The 16,090-nt window shown below is 45.7% G+C and overlaps 2 protein-coding genes across 3 annotated transcripts; one reads left to right on the top strand and one right to left on the bottom strand.

Annotated features, from left to right (window-relative positions):
• Positions 1 to 1,595: 1,595 nt before the first annotated feature.
• ap4m1 (adaptor related protein complex 4 subunit mu 1) lies at positions 1,596 to 12,898 on the bottom strand. Of its 2 annotated transcripts, none has more exons than XM_041052451.1 (16): positions 12,605 to 12,898; positions 11,776 to 11,834; positions 11,541 to 11,626; positions 10,821 to 10,927; positions 10,450 to 10,546; positions 10,173 to 10,283; positions 9,901 to 9,978; positions 9,371 to 9,433; positions 9,092 to 9,158; positions 8,941 to 8,994; positions 7,584 to 7,690; positions 6,211 to 6,302; positions 5,393 to 5,437; positions 4,918 to 4,968; positions 2,659 to 2,776; positions 1,596 to 2,285 (listed from the first exon to the last, which is right to left on the bottom strand). In XM_041052451.1, the coding sequence occupies exons 2-16, from the start codon at positions 11,831 to 11,833 to the stop codon at positions 2,094 to 2,096; spliced, it is 1,326 nt and encodes a 441-aa protein (XP_040908385.1). In that variant the 5' UTR covers position 11,834; positions 12,605 to 12,898; the 3' UTR covers positions 1,596 to 2,093. The 2 variants fall into 2 exon arrangements, with proteins under 2 accessions (XP_040908385.1, XP_040908384.1); XM_041052450.1 differs by having other exon boundaries at positions 1,619 to 2,285; positions 11,776 to 11,837.
• A 235-nt stretch (positions 12,899 to 13,133) lies between these two features.
• On the top strand, positions 13,134 to 16,085 carry rbmx2 (RNA binding motif protein X-linked 2). Its single transcript, XM_041051548.1, has 6 exons — positions 13,134 to 13,216; positions 13,908 to 14,023; positions 14,180 to 14,231; positions 14,324 to 14,453; positions 15,100 to 15,286; positions 15,377 to 16,085. The coding sequence occupies exons 1-6, from the start codon at positions 13,212 to 13,214 to the stop codon at positions 15,973 to 15,975; spliced, it is 1,089 nt and encodes a 362-aa protein (XP_040907482.1). The 5' UTR covers positions 13,134 to 13,211; the 3' UTR covers positions 15,976 to 16,085.
• Positions 16,086 to 16,090: the final 5 nt, after the last annotated feature.

Genomic DNA, 16,090 nt, shown 5'->3' on the forward strand with positions numbered 1-16,090 from the left:
CTCTGTATGAAGGGACTGTTAATATTTCATGTTTAAAAGCCGCAGAGCTCAGTTAGAAAACGCAAAGTGACCACGAAGAAGCACAGACACAGAACAACCACAGAGAGACGCAGAAACAAAAAGACACAATCACACAACAAATGTGGAGGTCGCTCAGTCTGTGGGTCCTGCTCTTATGCAGGTTGGTGGGGGCCCCTGTCTGAGCCCAGGGACCCATCTCACAATCCATCCCAGAAACAGTCCTCTGTTAATGTCAGTTTAGTGTGTTCAGAGTATGAAACTGATCGCTGTGATATCCACAGAAACCTTGTGTTACCAGGCACAGTGATGTTTTGTGTCACATCTTTGACATGTTTTCACGGGGCTTTTTCATGTGATCATTATAATTCCTCACCCTCTTGGAGCTGCAGCAGGAAGCACATCGCTCCAGCGTTGGCTTCGCCTCCCTGGCTGCCAGTAACTTGATTGATACACGATTTTTAAAGCCGATTTCAATATTTGAGGGTTTAAAAAAAAAAAAAGAAGCAAAGAACGATTTACTGTCCCATCTCTCTGACATCTACGGTGAAAGTCTCCGACTGTAACTGTACCTACATGAGGATCATGGATATTTTTACCTTTCTATTATTTGAGTGAAACATATACACGTTAATGGCTCATCAGCTGCCTTCCACTGAGAAGCCATGGTATCAGCTAGCTTTGTGCTAACTGATTCAACCACGTGTTTTACACAGAGAACTCTGCTCAACCTTTGACTGTTAGAACATCAAACTCAGCTGGCATTTTAAAAACCCTCATTTATATTCAGTCTCTTTCCTCCACAGATGGTTTTTGAGTTGTGTGTGTTCTTATCTGGTCTGTTTGATGCTTTGTTCTTCGAAACATTTATTTTAAAATGTTCTATGTAAATTAGTCTTTACTTACTAAAAATGGTCCTGAAAAACGTTCCACTTCCTCCTGATTGTTTATTAAAATCTACAATGAGCAGCTGTTTTAGGAAAATTAGTGTTTTTGTTTTTTAAAGCAATAAACTAATATTTTTTAATAATGAATGTTTTCGGTTGAAACCAGTGGGCCTGGAGCTGAGAGCCACACATAACTCCAAAACTGAGTGCATAGTGTGACTGCACACTTCTAACAGGATGTGCAGGGCTGACCACATTCCTTTCTGAGCTCTTCAACCTTTGCAAAGGTGTTTTGCAAACCGCTCGATAAACCACAAAACCGTCAACAATCACCCGACGAGAAGTGAAACAGGTCCCTGAGCAAAAATGATCAGGCGCTAATATCTGGCATCGTACTGAAGCTGCTCATCGAAGGTTAGTCTGTGACAATAAATGTTCAAGATCTGCTTTTTAAAATAGAACTTCACCTCAAATAAAACTGCAATACTTTAAATACAAGGTCACATAAAGAGGAACTGACATTTACTGACAAGTCAGAAAAACCAGAGCAGAACAAGGTGTCACAGACCCAAACATCACACTCTAAATCAGACTTTAAAAACACTGGGTGACATGTCCCTTCATCACCATTAACACACACACACACACACTCCTGCTGCCACAAACACTCACTACTGCACCAAATGTGGATTAATCCGCTGCTGAAAATAGTCCCCAACAAATGAACGAGTGAACAGTTTTAAAGGTTTATTCTTCAGCAGGAACCAGTGATGTTGGATCTGAGAGCCACAGACGGAGGAGGGAGCTCTGAACATGAGAAATACAGAGCACTGAAACACTGATCACTGAATTAAACATGGAAATGGCAACTGGTTGAACCTTGTCAGGCTGAAGAGCATCTACAGGTTTCAGAGGGAGAAATGTACAACTTTAAAACGTCTTCACTCAAAACAGAATAAAGTTCAAGTCCAGTTTGTAAAGCAGAGGTAAACCCAGCCGTCTGCACCTTTCAAAAAAAATAAATACAACAGATATTAACCAATGACACACATATTATTTTGAAAGGGAAAAAACTGGCATCATTTCTTCCTGTAAGATCATCAGTCAATAAAAATCCTTTTCTTGCTGCTTCATCATGAAACTGATGAGACACGTTCACCATCCAAGGCCGTGAGCAGAGGGACACGGTTAAATCCGGATGGTGTAGGAGTCAGAGTGGGTGATGTATCGGACCCAGCGCTGTGACGGGCCGGGCTGGACGGGCGACAGGCGGAGGAAGCGGATCTGCAGCCCTGTGGCGGTGATCTTTGGCAGCTCGAAGCTCAGACCGACCGGGCCGACCTCCAACATGGAGGCCGAGCTGAGGCCGGGGACCTCCAGCTGAACACGGGGCGCGTGCAGGGGGAGGGCGGAGAAGAAGTCATCAGGAAGTAATTATTATGAGTCTGAGTGTTTATTTCACACACAGCTAACCAGAGTCCTGCAGTGAACACTGTCTGCTTCACACCAGGACACACACCACTGAAGACCAACAGTCTGTGTTCCTGACAGGCTGATGATACAAACTACAGAACTTTTAAATCGTTTTCAGACTCATGCACAAAATAAAAGTAACGACACAGTAAGAAGCTGGAAAAACATCAAACAAGTTCTGAACTAAAAGTAGCAGCAGGACAGATCTGTGTGTGTGTGTGTGTGTGTGTGTGTGTGTGTGTGTGTGTGTGTGTGTGTGTGTGTGTGTGTGTGTGGTCACCTTGAACAGGGCAGACAGTTGTGTTCCTCCAGGGAAGCGCGGGATCTGCCAAACAACAGCTCTGCTCTGCAGCTTCAGCTCGGCGCTCTGATCCGGACTGCTGAGCTCCTGTGACAAACTGAACCCACAACACACAACGGTTCGTTTATACGTCCGCACACACACCTCTCATCCACAGTGCAACACTCAGCTTCACACTCGGCAGCAGCATGAGAGACCACAGAAGATGCCTGAGGAGTTCAGAGGTCAGGGGGTGGAGTGGTCCCTGCGGCGGTGGTGGTGGTGGTGCAGAGATGATCCGGGGGGTGAAGCGGTGAGGCAGAAACGCTTTCAGAGGTGAACACACAGAAGGTGATCTGACAGATAATCCTGCTCAGGGCTTTCAGCTGACGTAACACTGCTCTGATCCAGAATGAAAATCAACCAAGACAGAAGGGTTTTCAGTCTGGACTGTTGGTTTATGTACAGGACGGTGCAGGACATCAGTCCCATCAGGACGTCTGATGGTCCCAGACTCATCTGCAGCAGGACCACGAGTCCAAACACAGAGTCATAAACAACCATCTCCAGATGCAGAGACAGAGACACTGAGACAGACTAAACCCACAGAGGAACTGATGACAGCTGTCCAAGATGCTGGAACAATCTGGGACACTGTGTGCAGGTGCACTGAGGGGAACTGCTGCTGGTTCCTGATCTGAGTCAGCTTTTTCCTCTTTGCTGCGACTTTGGATGAAGCTCACTGACCCACACTGTTACACACACTGTTACACACACTGTTACACACACACTGACCCACACTGACACACACACTGACCCACACTGACACACACTGTTACACACTGACCCACACTGACACACACACTGACCCACACTGACACACACTGTTACACACTGACCCACACTGACACACACACTGACACACACTGTTACACACACTGTTACACACACACTGACCCACACTGACACACACTGTTACACACACACTGACACACACACTGACCCACACACTGACCCACACTGACCCACACACTGACACACACTGTTACACACACACTGACACACACACTGACACACACTGACACACACACTGACACACACACTGACACACACTGACCCACACTGACCCACACTGACCCACACACTGACACACACTGTTACACACACACTGACACACACACTGACACACACTGACCCACACACTGACACACACTGTTACACACACACTGACCCACACACTGACACACACTGTTACACACACACTGACACACACACTGACACACACTGACCCACACACTGACACACACTGTTACACACACACTGACCCACACACTGACACACACTGACACACACACTGACCCACACTGACACACACTGACACACACTGACACACACACTGACCCACACTGACACACACACTGTTACACACACTGACACACACACTGTTACACACACTGACACACACTGACCCACACACTGACCCACACTGACACACACACTGACCCACACTGACACACACTGACACACACTGACACACACACTGACACACACACTGACACACACTGACACACACTGACACACACTGACACACACACTGACACACACTGACACACACACTGACACACACTGACACACACTGAAGCCTGTCGTGTGCCATCTTGCTGCAGACTGACCCTCTGTGATGTGTCACTCATCATTAAACCTTCTCCTCAATGCTTAATGCAGAATTTTATTTCCTCACTTTTATTCAGTCTTTGAAAAATGATCCATTAGAAATAAAAGCGTTTCTGCTCTGAGTCTGCGATGATCCACCGTCCAGGTCGGACGTGTTTAACTCGTCTGAGAAACAGCTACGCGTCTGAGCACCTGCCCTCCACCCATCAGTGACTCCACTTTCCATGACTTTAAATACCAAATGAGGAGCACTTCCTCCTGCTCGTCTCTGATGCTTCATACTTTGTTTATGTTGTTTTCTATTTAAAAACATCATCAGAGTTTGTAATGTCTGATTTCCTCAGAGATGAGGAACTGTCACGACTTCCCCCGTCAGGACTGAACCTTCCTGTTTATGCTCCGCGGGCTGACTCAGTCACAGCTAACCTGCACACCACCACCACCACCACCACACGTGTGTGGAGTCCAGACTCAGGCGCTGAGCACTGAGCTGGGCTGAGCGGGTGCTTTTTTTCCGTGCACACTGATTTCCATAACAAACGCGAGTTTCAGACGAGCAGCTACATTTGAATGGGAGCGCCTCACCTCACCGAGCCTTTGGGAACAGGGATGGTGGCACACACGTTGATGGCAGCGCTGCAAAAACAAAACAATGGCATCATCATCATCATCACTGTTATCCACTAATCCTCCAAATCTTTATTAACAACGTGTCAGTGGGTGCTCGCTGCACAGGTCACCTGTCAGACTCTCCAGCAGCTGCAGGTATTCAGGTACTGTACCCAACTTTACGTGCGTATTTTTAAGCTACGTGTCACTTCCGCTCCGCCACGTTTCAGGAGGAGAGATCATACGTTTTACTCCACGTTCATCTGACACCTGTCGTTACTCTTACATGAACGTATGTTTACCTGTGTTATTTCCAACAGAACTCGGGAACCTGAATGATTAAAACATACCTGCCGCACCTGCACCAGCTGCTGTTTGACACCTACCATACAGCTGAGTGGAATTAAGTTTGGTTTCAGTGGTTTGCAAAGATGGTGAAATGAACTCTGACCTCTTAGGTGGCAGGTCACAGCGAAGCTTCAGGTACATCAGCAGCCTGCGGACAGGAAGAGCATCAGCTGTGAGCAGGTTTCAGCCTTTTCTGACCGCGTGTGAAGGTTAATGTTTTACTTTTTATCGCTCCGCAAAGCACTTTGATTCACTTCTGTACGAGACTGAGCTCTGCAAATAAACCTGACGAATATCCTGACGGCCCCACCTGCACGCAGCAGAACAAAGCGAGGGGTGGAGGCACTGAGCGGCTGAGATTTACTCTGCATGACTTCATATACAGGACCAATTCACGTGTTTTCACGTCTGCACAGTTTCCAGTCAGACCTCCTCTGACTGCTTCAGGGCCTGGAAACCAGTACGCAGAGAAGGAATAATATAACATCTACATAACTGATCAGGGCTCAGCAATTAGGTTCAACTGCAGGCTAGATTTTTCAGTACAGTTCAGCAGGGATCAGCACAGATTGACAGGCGGTGCGGCCCCATGTGAGGGCCCAAACTACGACCCCAAACTACGACCCCAGGACCTAATCTGTAACAAACTGGTATTGAGTGATTGGAAACTGCGTGTTGACAGGGTGTGGGCTGGAAAATGTTGAGGCTGTCCAATTAAACGTCTCCTTTGACTCTGAGGAGCTCACAGCAAACCCTCAGGTTTTCTCTCTGCTCTCAGAGTCCACAGGTAACACGCAGGTAACACACAGGTAACACATCACAGGTGCTCAGAAGAAGATATATACAGAACAACTAAACAGAACCAGAAAGGACCAGTGCAGAACCCACAGCTGTTCTCTGGGCTGGCGTATCTGTCTTTACCTTCCTCCGCTGTCTCTCTCGATGGTTGGGAAGAGACGAAAAGGAGGAGCTGAAGGCAGATCATCGCTCAGCTGGTACTGCATCACTGTTTGCTGCAAGGGGAGGAAAAAGGAGAGATCAAGAGCATGAAGAGGAGGAAACAAAGACAGAGGACAAGGAGGAGAGAGAGGAGCAGAGAGTCTGCTTCAGGACTGTGAGCAGGTCCTGTAATATAAACATGGACAGTGGAGTCCTGGTTATGTGATTGTAGGAAACTAACTGTTCACTGTGATGGACGAGTTTGAAATCAGTCCATTTTCACACAGAAGAAAAGAAACAAACGTGTGAGGAAGGAAATGGCACCAAAGCTGATGGATTTTGTTTGGTTTCTGTGCTGAAACATTAAAAACCTGCACTTTCCTCCTGTAAGGCAGGAATCTGTGAAAGGGGCTTAGTGAGTGTTGCACCACATTTAAGCTCGACTGCAAGAGAACAAAGTATTCAGTCCCATGACAACTGTTTATTGTTTATTTTGTTTACGACAGCACAGGAGCCTCAGGCTGATTTACATCCAGTCTGCAGTTTATTAGGAACACTATGCTAACTCATGCAGTTCAGTGCAACAGTCCTGCATCAATGCTGCCTTCATGAGCGTCGTAATGTTCGGTTTCTGTTTCTGAGATTTGACTGATTCCACACTATGGCCTTTAAAAAACAATCTCACACACGAGGTCACTGATCTGGAGCTTTCAGTCGCGTCCCACAGTCCTCCTCGCCAGACGGAGGTTCCCTGTTGGAACTGTGGATGTTACCACTTTTCTCTGAGCTCTTTGAGAACATCTGCTATTTTAATCACATCGCTCCAGTTGTACAGAGACGCAGCCACAGTAACGATGCAGAGGACGTCAGCTTCCACCTGGGAGCGGCTGTGGTTGCAGACCTCCACCCATGTGACCCACGCCTGCACCTTCTTTGACCGCGACAGCAGCTGCTGTAGGTGTAGCACAGATGTTGTGTAACCTGCCTGAAATTTCACCAGCTCCTTCTCAGGTGATGCTGTCCAGGTATCCATCAGGGAAACCTCTCCCATTGTCCCCAGCAGAGACTGGATTTGTCAACTGTACAAAATGGGAAACTGCCCAGGGGCCCCAGATCCTGAGGGGCCCCAAAACCCACAGGACGCAAGACTCCTGCGTTATTAGCTAATTATCTGGCGCTGTGCTGTGGAGTTCAAAGACCTTTATTATTTCAGTTTGCATCATACCCATGTAGAGCACAGTCCTAAACAAAGAGACAGTAAATAAAAAGTGAGCATTGCTCCAGGAGGTCGGGTCGCAGTGGACCTGAACCTTGGAGGTGAACAGAGTTCATAATGAGTAAAAACAGGTGTATACCTCTCCCTGGCTCGGGCAGAGTCGGAGGATCCGGTGGCTGTCGAACTCGTCCAGTCGGACCGCCTGGTGGAAGCTGCACTCATCGACACGAACGGCGGCCCCGTAACCTGACACGAAAAAAAACCATCACCCGACATGTTCATGAATCAGTACGTGCAGAAGCCAGAAAGAGTAATGAGACTTTTAAACCTGAGGCAGCTTAATAAATAAACAAACACCAAAATAAAAACACATTTGTCTGTGAAACGTGAAGAGCAGCAGCAGGAAATGAAACGACAAACCCACTTCAGGTGACTGACTCAGGCTAAGGCGCTGGCCGTGGACTGTGACGTCCTTGAGTCTGAATGGACGGTGTCATTTTTGTTTTTTTCCCATGATCCTTCTCACAGGGAATTACTCAGACACATTAACCAACAGCAAACCAAATATTTTCATATGTAAACCCCTGAGCTTCCAGTACACAGCTGTACACAGCTGTCAGTACACTGACATCTCACACGAATGAGCGTGAATCACATACATGTATCACATGTGTCCCATGAGATGTTCAACGATGAAAATGAAATGAGTATATACACACACACCGTCTCAGTATTAACATTATATTCAAATTTAAAGGAATCCAATCCAAACAGAACAGAACCCTGAATGACTGAATCATGGACAAACTGTCTGAAATCCACATGAAGTGGGTGATTTCCTTCCTGTTGCTGCAGAAATATTCATAAAATGCAGACTTCACTTAAAGCTCCATCCTCTCATCAAATCATAATCTGGAACATGAAGTTTTTAAGAATAGTTCAGGTCACTAATACAGAGCAGTGCTGAATAACCTTTAATTACTTTAATTGATTGTGATTTCCTTCCTGTGTCTGTCCCCTCATTTCCTCTGTCTCTCTCTGGGCTCTGCTCTCAGGAAACGCCCCAAACATTCCTGAAAACTCAGCTGAACCTTTGTTTGCTCTGTTTTCCTTTGAGCACAGATGTGATGCATCTATGGAGCAGTGGCACCTCTGCTCTGTGCATTTGCATCATGGACGCACCATGCAAATACTAGGACACATGAACAGAGGCTGATGTTAACTTAATATGGTCACACAGTTTGTGGCATCTCTGAAAAGGAGGCACAAACAAAATGAAACCAACCAGGAAGGTTGTACAGAGGAATCAAACACGCGTTAAGTACAGGTACAAGGTGGACGAACTGTGATGGAGTCACTCTGTCTAACCTCAGACATATCTGTGACATTTACTGTTACTGATCAGCACACACGTATAAGTCTATATGGATTCAGGACAGGACAGAGTAATAATACACAATCTAAATGTGTGTGTGTGTGTGTGTGTGTGGTTTCACCTCGGAGCTGTGACTTGCCGATGCTGAACTCCTCATTCAGACCAATTCGCATCTCTGGCAAACGAGGACAGTCAGAGTCAGAGACACTTCCCACAGTCTTGTTGGTCTTTTCTAAGTACAGAGAAGTGAATAAGCTCTGTTCCAAACTCACCTGAGCAGCTCGGCATGTAGCACTTCACTCTGATCTCTCCCTCGACGTCTGCCTTCATCAAAACTCCCTGCATCACAAAGTGTTTTATAACGGAGCAGAGTCAGACACCACAGCTTCACAGCCCCCGATGGGTCAGAGGATCAGAGGAAACCAGACATTACACAACAAAAGGAGACAAAAGACTGATCTAATAATTAGACTTAACATATTTAAGACTAAGTTTTTACTGATTTAAGTCCTTCACACAGTGACTGACGTTATCACGTCCACGTTACTCACGTTGGAGCCGATGACGACCGACATCCTCTCAATCACATCCACAAATATCTCACTCTTTCCTCCCTGGAAAAACACACACGTGTATGGAGACTGTGAGGTGTGTGTCTGCTGTCATCAGTCATGGTCACAGCAGGAAGTCTACAGTCCAGTCCAGCCAGGACCCGACTATTCACTGGAACATGTCTGTCATTTTCAGGCTCAGACTCGTCGTCTGTAACTGATTAACATGATTCTTCACCAAACAGTGCGACTTATTTAGACGGTGCAGGACAAACGCTCACAACAACTCTGATGTTTAAAGTCATATCGAAGAGGACGAGACTTTGACTCACTTGAAACATTAAAACAAGTTCTTCCAGGACATAAAGCTGCTCCTGACTCTGGTTTGTTTGTTTGTGTTCATGTGTGTTTTCCTCAAACACTAAATTATACTTGTGGAAAATGACCAGCTGCTGAAAAGTCCCAGAAATTCACCAGCTGCACCGCAGACTGAATGATGTGTCACCGTGTCGTCATGTGATGCTGTTTACCTGCTCTCTGCTGGACTGGATGGGCCTGGTGGCTGCAGAGCTGGGAGCCACCTTACTCTGCTGCGTCTCTGCTCCAAACTACAGCAACAAAACATCATCAACAACAACAACAACAACAGGGTAAATCCAGGCTCTCAGCTTAGATATTTAAGCTCTAACTAACTAAGAGAAGATTTTCAGGTTTTCTTCTGGTTGAGTCTGAAAAACCTCTGAAACAACATATCTGGTCTGACAGCTCTAACAGCTGCCGGGTGTAGTTGGTGTTAACGCACCAAGCCGACGTTGCTGAGGTCAAACAGGCTGAACGGTCTGGAGGAAACAGCCTCAGTCTGGATGAAGTTCTTCAGGACGTCAGAGGACGTGGTCTGGATGTAACCGTAGTCCTGACAGGCAGAGAGTTACTTCTTTATTATATTATATTAAATATTGGTAAAAATCACCATGAAATTTCAGCTTTGACTCTAAGGCCATGTCTGAGTGTTCTCTGAGACACCTGATAAATATGAGCCCAGGTGGTTCTTTGGGACTACCTGAGGCAGGGAAACTCACCACAACCTCGTCCAGCAGCTCGTAGATCAGGGCAAAGTTCATCTGCACCGACTTCTCAGACAGACTGCCACAGTAATCTTTAACCAGAGCTGTTAACCTGAGAACACACACACACATTTTAACCGATGTGAACTGGTTCTTTCTCAGACATCTCTTCAGTGAAAATCCCTTTCAATCCCTCGCTGGCTCTTTTGGGTAAATATTTAAAAATGAGGCAAACAACTTCTCAAGCTGGTGAGGCAGCAACCTGTGAAGAATTTATCTAAATATTGTGTATGGTAGTATAAATGTATACTGTACTATTTATTTTTGTACTTCCAGTGCTCTCTGCTTCACTTCATCATCAACTGCCTTTTGTGGAAAACACATACCTGTTGAGGAATTCGATGACAGTGAAAGGTGAGGAGTCGGCGGAGGTCGTGGCGACCCAGTACAGTCCTCCCTGCCTGACGTGGACAAAGTGAAGACCTTTGTGACTCTGCAGAACAAACCACAGTCCTGATTAAGGCCCCGGGATGGAAAACATTCATGTTTACAAATTCTCCTGTTGTTATTTAAGTTCAGATGAAATTCACTTCTCTTCTTGGATCATCTGGCTCTGCTTCTCCTGATTCTCAGTAACACGGGATTCTGATATGAAAAGGTTTGAGCGTGAATCAAATACAGTGGCAAGAAAAAGTCCACCTTCTGGAGTCAGAGCTCAGGCCTGAACCCCACAGAGATGCTGTGGACTGACCTCAGACATCCTGAGAACATGCCTGAGCTGAAGCAGCTCTGTAGGAGGACTGGTCCAAAACTTTTCCTGTGGATCAGCAGCTACTGGGAGAGCTGGTTTGAGGTTGAACCAGTTATTAAATCCAAGGTTCCATTTACTTTTTCCACCAGCACTGTGAAAGTTTAATTGGTATGTTCAATAAAGACATGAAAAATCATACCGGTGTGTGTTATTAGCTTAAGCACATTGTGTTTGGCTGTACGTGTGACTTGGATGAAGGTCAGATCACATTTTGTGACCAATTAATGCAGAAAATCAGGTCAATCCAAAGGATTAAACCTAACAGTCGAAGGCACCCAGGCGCATGTGGTGTTACCATGACAACCGGGGGCTGGTCTCCAGTCAGCGCTGTGACCTTCTCATAGAAAATACTGACAACGTCACTTCCAGCTTCCCCACGGACTGGTGGTCAAGTTAAGAACTTTTAAACAGCCAAAAAAAGGTAGAAAAAAAAGAAAAGGGACGTGTCAGGAAACATGAGACAGAAACAGATGCATGTGTTTGCATTTGGCCTCTGTAGCTTTTAGTTGTGGGACAACTGAGGAGGATACAGTCTTTATAGATGAGGTGGTCGCCCTTTGAAGACAAGATGAAGACCTGAGAGATCATCCTGCTAAGAGACAAACAGAAAAAGACAAGAGAGAGGGACAGAGACACCAGTCAATCTACTGCAGGTCAAAATGTTCATAAGATTCATAAGATGTGTGGCTCCAAAATGCCATCAAACCCAAACCCACCCTGCTGAGAAAGAGTTGTGATACAGTAGCGCCCCCTGTCGGGGATAGCCGATAGTCCTGGATTCGCCTTGTTATTTACACCCTTTTAAAATACTTGCTATGTGCAGTTTCATTGTTTAAGACTAGCAGGCATCTAAAACCAGCCTGTAGCATGTCCTCGTCTGAAGAAACGATTCCACCAAATTTCACTCAGTATTCTGCCAACTTTAGGTATCCCTGTACCTAAACAGAACTCCTGACATCCCGAGAACATGCCTGAGCTGTATAATGATTACACCAGTCCATGTTTAAATTGTAAATATATGTAAATATATTTACATATATATATTTAAATATATATGCCTTCTATTCACGCTCCAGCTTTCATTAAAGTATTCAACAGAAACTGGATGGAGAGCAGAAAGGGAACCAGCCCAGAAATTAAGTTGAATTAAAACAATCTGTCGCAGTAAAATCTGTTTTATCTTGAGCCGAATTTATCAGAAGTTCCAAACGAGTCAGAGAAACTCCTGAACATGTTCTACAAACTAATGTGGGTTGAAAACGAGTCTGTTCAATTGGCTAAAGTGGTAAACGAGTTTGGATTTGAACTGTGAGAACACTGACTTGAACAGCTATAAACTGTATGCACTGCATTACTTACCCGCAGCAGTCTTGCAGTGAAACAGAGGTGAATCACTTCAACTGTTTGGTTGCATTGATTATTCGTTATTTATCCATGAACGGCGGTGAAAGGGATTTTACTGCTGCTAACGGTAGCCTGGCTAAAGTTAGCTATCGCAGCATAGTTGAAGTGTAAAAATACACGAGAGCAGTTAAAATAGTAGTTAACGATAAAATAGTTAACGGGAGTATTAAAATGTCAACTGAAATACAACTTAAATGCGGGTTATTTTTAGTTAGCTTCTGACTGGTTCTGAGTTTAACCGGCAGACCCTTGTTTACTAACCGGGTCAGTAGATGGCGGTTAGCAGCACAGCGCCCCCTGTTCTACGGGCGGACATGTTACACACAATGAAAATACATTTTTAAAAGGTATTTTGCGGATAATTAGACCCTATTTCTGATATAATACAGTTTTATATACATTTTCAATGACGGCTGTTTAGTTCTTCTTGTCTCATTTAGCTTGTAGTTAAGACATCCAAACAGCAGGCGGCAGTAGCGGCCGTGATTCATACGGAAATGGCTCATGTCGGCAAAGTAGGCATTTCCAGATTAGCATCGGTTTCTCTTCCATGTAGTTCACCATGAAGTAAGTGGACGTTTTCACATTGAAGTAATTGTTTGAGTTTCTGTTTACTGTTCGGTCTTTATTCGTACTGCCTCGGATGTCTATCTGTACGAGCTGTACGATAACCTACTAGCAGCTAGCTCACAAACATTGGCGATAAATACAGTTAACCTAGCCACCGTCACTCATTCTCGCTTCACCGAACCCTGTTCAAAAATCTCACAATTTAATGATTCCCTCTTATTCGACGAGTTAGCATACATGATCAAACAGAGTAGCTAATGTGATCATAAACCTTTAAGAGCAGTTCAATCATTTCAGATCTCAAGAATCCGTTTGATTGCGTTTCATGGCTTCTGTTGTGGCACTCCACGGTCAGCTGTGGCGAACGTGGATCGTTTTTCTTTTATCGAAATCAGTCGATTTGCCCAATTTAAGAAAGAATCATAAACTAAACCAAACTAAATGCCTTAAATCTTTACCTAACTCATAGACGTGCACGTTTCCTTTTAAACGGGAAACATAAAATTGGCTATAGTCTGAATGGAGTCTGGCGTGACTGGGCAGACAAGTTCTATAACAGCTGATTTTACAGTGGGTGACGTGACGTTTCACTTCATCACAGTGGATAAGTGGCAGACAGTCAGTGGTTAATATAAAAGGATACCTTCCCTTTAATGCCTGGTGATATCTATCTGTCCTCTGTTTTCAGTCCGCTCACGAAGGTGAAGTTGATCAACAAGCTGAACGAGCGGGAGGCCGACCTCGGGGTGAACGAGACTGTTTCCTGGCACACTGAGTACAAAGACAGCGCCTGGATCTTTGTTGGTAGGACAGACCCTCCTGTGTGGACGAGTCAGGAGCTAATGCTGCATGCTGAGGACAGGGACCTGTCACATCATTTCTAATGAGTTTTCTCAAAAATCAGTTGTGCCTGAGATGATCGTACAGCACATGGGTAGAATAAGTTTTTGTTTCGTGCAGGAGGATTTCCATACGAGCTGACTGAAGGCGACATCATCTGTGTCTTCTCTCAGTAAGTACTTCCACACTCTGTCCTGTTCACTCCCTCGCTGTAACAACCAAAAAGAGACCATGTGAGAATTTGCTCTCTCTGCGTCCCGTCAGGTACGGAGAGGTCGTCAACATCAACCTGGTGCGCGACAAGAAAACGGGGAAGTCCAAAGGTTTCTGCTTCATCTGCTACGAGGACCAGAGGAGCACCATCCTGGCTGTGGACAACTTCAACGGCATCAAGGTGACGCCACAGTTACTTTAACACCATGTATCATGTACACACAACCAGGAATTAGAAAACAAAAGTTTGTGGTTGTAGGCGGAGATAGTGTTCAGTGCTAAGGTGTTTGGCACTTTGGATGGAGGCTCAGAATCAAAGCCACACACAGTTTGTGTTTATCAGTGAACATCATCCAAAAAGCAGTAAAGAGAAAAAACGATCAGGATTTGCTGTGACCCCCCCCTTTAAAACAGCACCAGTTCTCCGGACCATCTGCTGCAGGACTCCTTGTTCTTCTGGTCTCTGGAGATAATTCTTTGTGACTCTGGCTGTGTTTGGGCTCGTTGTCCAGCAGCAGGATGAAGCAGAGACCGTCAGCACTGAAAACAAGACACATCAGTGAACTCACAGTATTCTGAATAATATTCACATTGCTTGTTGTGGCTGAATCTAAACAGAACAGGTTGTGTCTGATCAGGACTCCTCCTCCTGTCAGGGAATAAGTTCACAGGTGAATCTGTTTACACATAATAAGCGACGTTAGCGTGAGAACAGCATCATAATGTGTGAGCGTGTCAGCTCCTGGAGCTGCAGCAGGTTGGACACGTTCAAACCGGAGAAGTGGTTCTGAGTCGCTCCGATGTTGAGTTCCTGTTTCTGCCTTCAGATTAAAGGTCGGACCATCCGCGTGGACCACGTTAAAGACTACCGTCCCCCCAAAGACTCCGAGGACATCGACGATGTGACCAAAAGTCTGAGGGAGGAGGGCTGCGCTCCCAAAGTTGCCGAGTCCTCCTCCTCTTCCTCAGAGGAAGATGAGCAGTACAGCGTGCCTGTGAAAAAGCCTAAGAAAGGTGAGCTCACCTCCTTCCTTTGTTAATCCCTGATATAAGAATGACTTCAGGACGGATTTTCATCTCTCCTCTCCCTGCTCTCTGCCTCAGACAAGAAAGAGAAGAAGAAGAAGAAGAAAGAGAAGAAGGAGAAGAAGAAGGCAGAGAAGGAGAAAGAGAGGGGGACCCGGGCACCTTCCTCTTCCTCACCCCCTCCTCCTCCTGCCATCAGAGTCAAAGAGGAGAAGGAGGACACCGCCTACGACAAGTACAATCAGAGGGGGGCGCCACCAGGAGGACAAGAGAACAGGCAGAGAGCGAGGGACAACGAGAGACTCCGGGGGGAGGAGGTGGAGAGGAGGAGGGATGAAGACAGGAGGAGAGACCATGAGAGGGAGAACAACAGAGACAGAGAGGACAGGGAGAGAGACAGGAGAAGAGAGACAGATCGGGACAGAGACAGTGATAGAAGAAGAGAGACAGATCGGGACAGAGACAGCGATAGAAGAAGAGAGGCAGATCGGGACAGAGACAGCGATAGAAGAAGAGAGACAGATCGGGACAGAGACAATGATAGAAGGAGAGAGACGGACAGAGACTATGATAGAAGAAGAGAGACGGACAGAGACTATGATAAAAGGAGAGAGACTGACAGAGACTATGATAGAAGGAGAGAGACAGACCGGGACAGAGACAACAGAAGAAAATAGAGACACAGATCCGTTGGGACGTCTCAGTCTCCTTCAGTCCAGAGTAAAATGTGTGAAATGTGTTTGAACTGTTTGATTTAATTTTGTAATAAAACAGAGACATCACTGTCCTCCA

This window comes from Toxotes jaculatrix, chromosome 12 (genome assembly GCF_017976425.1).
Source record: "Toxotes jaculatrix isolate fToxJac2 chromosome 12, fToxJac2.pri, whole genome shotgun sequence".
NCBI classification, from domain to species: domain Eukaryota; kingdom Metazoa; phylum Chordata; class Actinopteri; family Toxotidae; genus Toxotes; species Toxotes jaculatrix.

What these genes read in the sequence shown, in the direction of transcription:
- ap4m1 (XM_041052451.1), bottom strand. Translation starts at nt 11,833, where the DNA reads ATGATCTCTCAGGTCTTCATCTTGTCTTCAAAGGGCGACCACCTCATC. An exon ending in AGCTGCTGGACGAGGTTGTG is followed by an intron (nt 10,284 to 10,449) that starts GTGAGTTTCCCT and finishes TCTGCCTGTCAG; the next exon opens with GACTACGGTTACATCCAGAC. An exon ending in GTTCCCAAAGGCTCGGTGAG is followed by an intron (nt 2,777 to 4,917) that starts GTGAGGCGCTCC and finishes TTGTGGGTTCAG; the next exon opens with TTTGTCACAGGAGCTCAGCA.
- rbmx2 (XM_041051548.1), top strand. An exon ending in CAGCGCCTGGATCTTTGTTG is followed by an intron (nt 14,024 to 14,179) that starts GTAGGACAGACC and finishes TGTTTCGTGCAG; the next exon opens with GAGGATTTCCATACGAGCTG. An exon ending in ATCATCTGTGTCTTCTCTCA is followed by an intron (nt 14,232 to 14,323) that starts GTAAGTACTTCC and finishes GCGTCCCGTCAG; the next exon opens with GTACGGAGAGGTCGTCAACA.